The sequence below is a fragment of the Durio zibethinus genome, chromosome 16 (genome assembly GCF_047325235.1).
Source record: "Durio zibethinus cultivar Kanyao isolate XHJ-2024 chromosome 16, ASM4732523v1, whole genome shotgun sequence".
NCBI lineage: Eukaryota > Viridiplantae > Streptophyta > Magnoliopsida > Malvales > Malvaceae > Durio > Durio zibethinus.
In genome coordinates this window covers 20,962,305-20,964,546 of record NC_143177.1, presented here as the reverse complement: position 1 = coordinate 20,964,546, position 2,242 = coordinate 20,962,305, and the positions used below count along the sequence as shown (strand labels likewise).

Below are 2,242 nucleotides of genomic sequence, written 5' to 3'. Positions count from 1 at the left end.
CAACTTGAGACAATCTCTTCAATCCATTTTTGTAGGCTTCAATATCCCAAATAGCAGAGGCCTTTAACCCGTTTTTTTTCGTCCTTCCATTCCACTTTGCAAGATGAGAATTTGGTTTTATGGGTTCTTGTTCAACCACGGCGGCTCCAACAATTCTTTTTTATATTCTTTGACTTTTCCAAGGGAAAAATTATTATTATAAATTTTAGTCAATAATTTTTAAATTAAAATTTATGAATATTTACCTATAAAGATTTTAAAACTGTTAAATTTACTTAATGATGATATGACAACATATTATATTATTCATTAACATATACGAAACCTATACATTGTAACATTAAATATAAACTTTTTTTTTTCCATGGAGAAGCTAAATCAGCCACACATGACATCATGTCGTCACAGAACTCAATCTCTCTCTTTTTCCAATTCTCTATTGCTAAAAGCAGAAAAAGATTTAGATAGAATTTTTTAAGTAAAATTTATAATTTTTTTAAAAAATAATTAATTAAAAAATAAAATTAAAAAATTTTTTTATATAGATTGAGTGTATAAAATTTTTAAAAAAATTTAATAAAATTTGATATATTTTTTAAATAAATATTTTTAATAAAAAATATTAATAAATTTTTTATCTTTAAATTAAAATTGATTAAATTTAAATTATAAATAATATTTTTAATAATATTTTTATATTTTATTAATTTATTAATTTAAATTTTTATTCAAACTTTTATTAAATTAATTTTTTTAAAAAATTTATAAACTTCTTATATAAAGTTTTTTCGTGATAACTGCAGGTACCGTTATTTGGGAGTACGCAAACCGTTCCGTTACCCACCGCCTTGGGGAAGTTTGGAGTTGAGAGCACCCAAATTATCAACTTCCTTGCTCGTGATATTTGATAAAGCCCACCTTCTTTTTCACGTCACTCTCTTTTCTTCTTTATTTAATTTTGTTTTTCCAATCTCTATCTTTTCTTATTCCTCACCCACGCTATAAATATCACCCATTGCAAGTCCTTCTTCTTCCTATTTTTATGCACTGTCATATTGGATACATATCAAGATTTGAGAGAGATGGGAGATAATAGCAATGTTAATCTGCCTCCAGGATTCAGATTTTATCCCACTGATGAAGAGCTTGTCGTTCATTTCCTCCAACGTAAGGCCGCCCTCTTGCCTTGCCACCCTGATGTCATCCCTGATCTTGACCTGTATCCCTATGATCCCTGGGAACTTGATGGTATATATTAAACTTATTAGTTCCTTTTGTTTTTCTATTAAAGCTATATGGTTGAAATTCACTTGAACGATGTTGATAGGTAAAGCTTTGGGTGAGGGCAACCAGTGGTACTTCTTCAGCAGAAGGACGCAAAACAGGAATACAAGCAATGGGTACTGGAAACCAATGGGAGTAGATGAACCTGTCGTTAATAGCACTAGCAAGAAAGTTGGCATGAAAAAATATTTCGTTTTCTGCATTGGAGAAGCTCCGACTGGTATCAAAACCAATTGGGTAATGCAAGAATATCATCTTTCCGATTGTGATTCTAGCAGCAGTAGGTCATCCAAACGTAGAGGGCGTTCCAAAATAGTTAGTATCCCTTTGCCGTATTACTGACTTTTTTTGGGTATTACCCCATTACTGACTTTGCCTACTCGTTCTTGTTCTCCTCTAGATTTGTTTTCTTTTTCATTATTGACATGTTTTGGATTGTTTGTTTTTTTGGTGATGTTAGGATTATAGCAAATGGGTTGTCTGTCGAGTTTATGAAAGAAATTGTGATGACGATGACAATGGAACAGAACTGTCGTGCTTGGATGAAGTCTTTCTGTCCTTGGATGACCTAGATGAAATAAGCTTGCCAAACAACCAGCTGGGAGGAAGTATTTGAGATCTTTGGGTTCCATTAATATAAAATGACATTTTATGTTTTCTAAGGAAATGGAATTATTGTAGCGAGTACTCTATAGACACATATAGAGTACTTTGATATATATATATATATATATTTCTGGATTTTACTCTTAGTACCAAAAGAAAAGCATGGAAAATTCCCCGCTTACATTTCCAAATTATAGCCACTTTGTCTGGGTTAGTGGACCAAACATTCCGCAAGGACAGCCACAAATTGTGCTGCAAAATCTGCAGGGCATTTTACTTTTACATGTGTCGCGATTTGAGGTAAATTACTAATGCGTGCGCACTTTGACACAGTTATATAGTACATATTTTG

At 31.7% G+C, this 2,242-nt stretch overlaps 1 protein-coding gene across 1 annotated transcript; it reads left to right on the top strand.

Moving 5' to 3' along the window:
• Positions 1-850: 850 nt before the first annotated feature.
• Positions 851-2,030, top strand: LOC111298642 (NAC domain-containing protein 104-like). Its single transcript, XM_022893366.2, has 3 exons — positions 851-1,248; positions 1,328-1,599; positions 1,745-2,030. Exons 1-3 carry the CDS (start codon positions 1,083-1,085, stop codon positions 1,898-1,900), a joined length of 594 nt encoding a protein of 197 aa, XP_022749101.1. The 5' UTR covers positions 851-1,082; the 3' UTR covers positions 1,901-2,030.
• Positions 2,031-2,242: the final 212 nt, after the last annotated feature.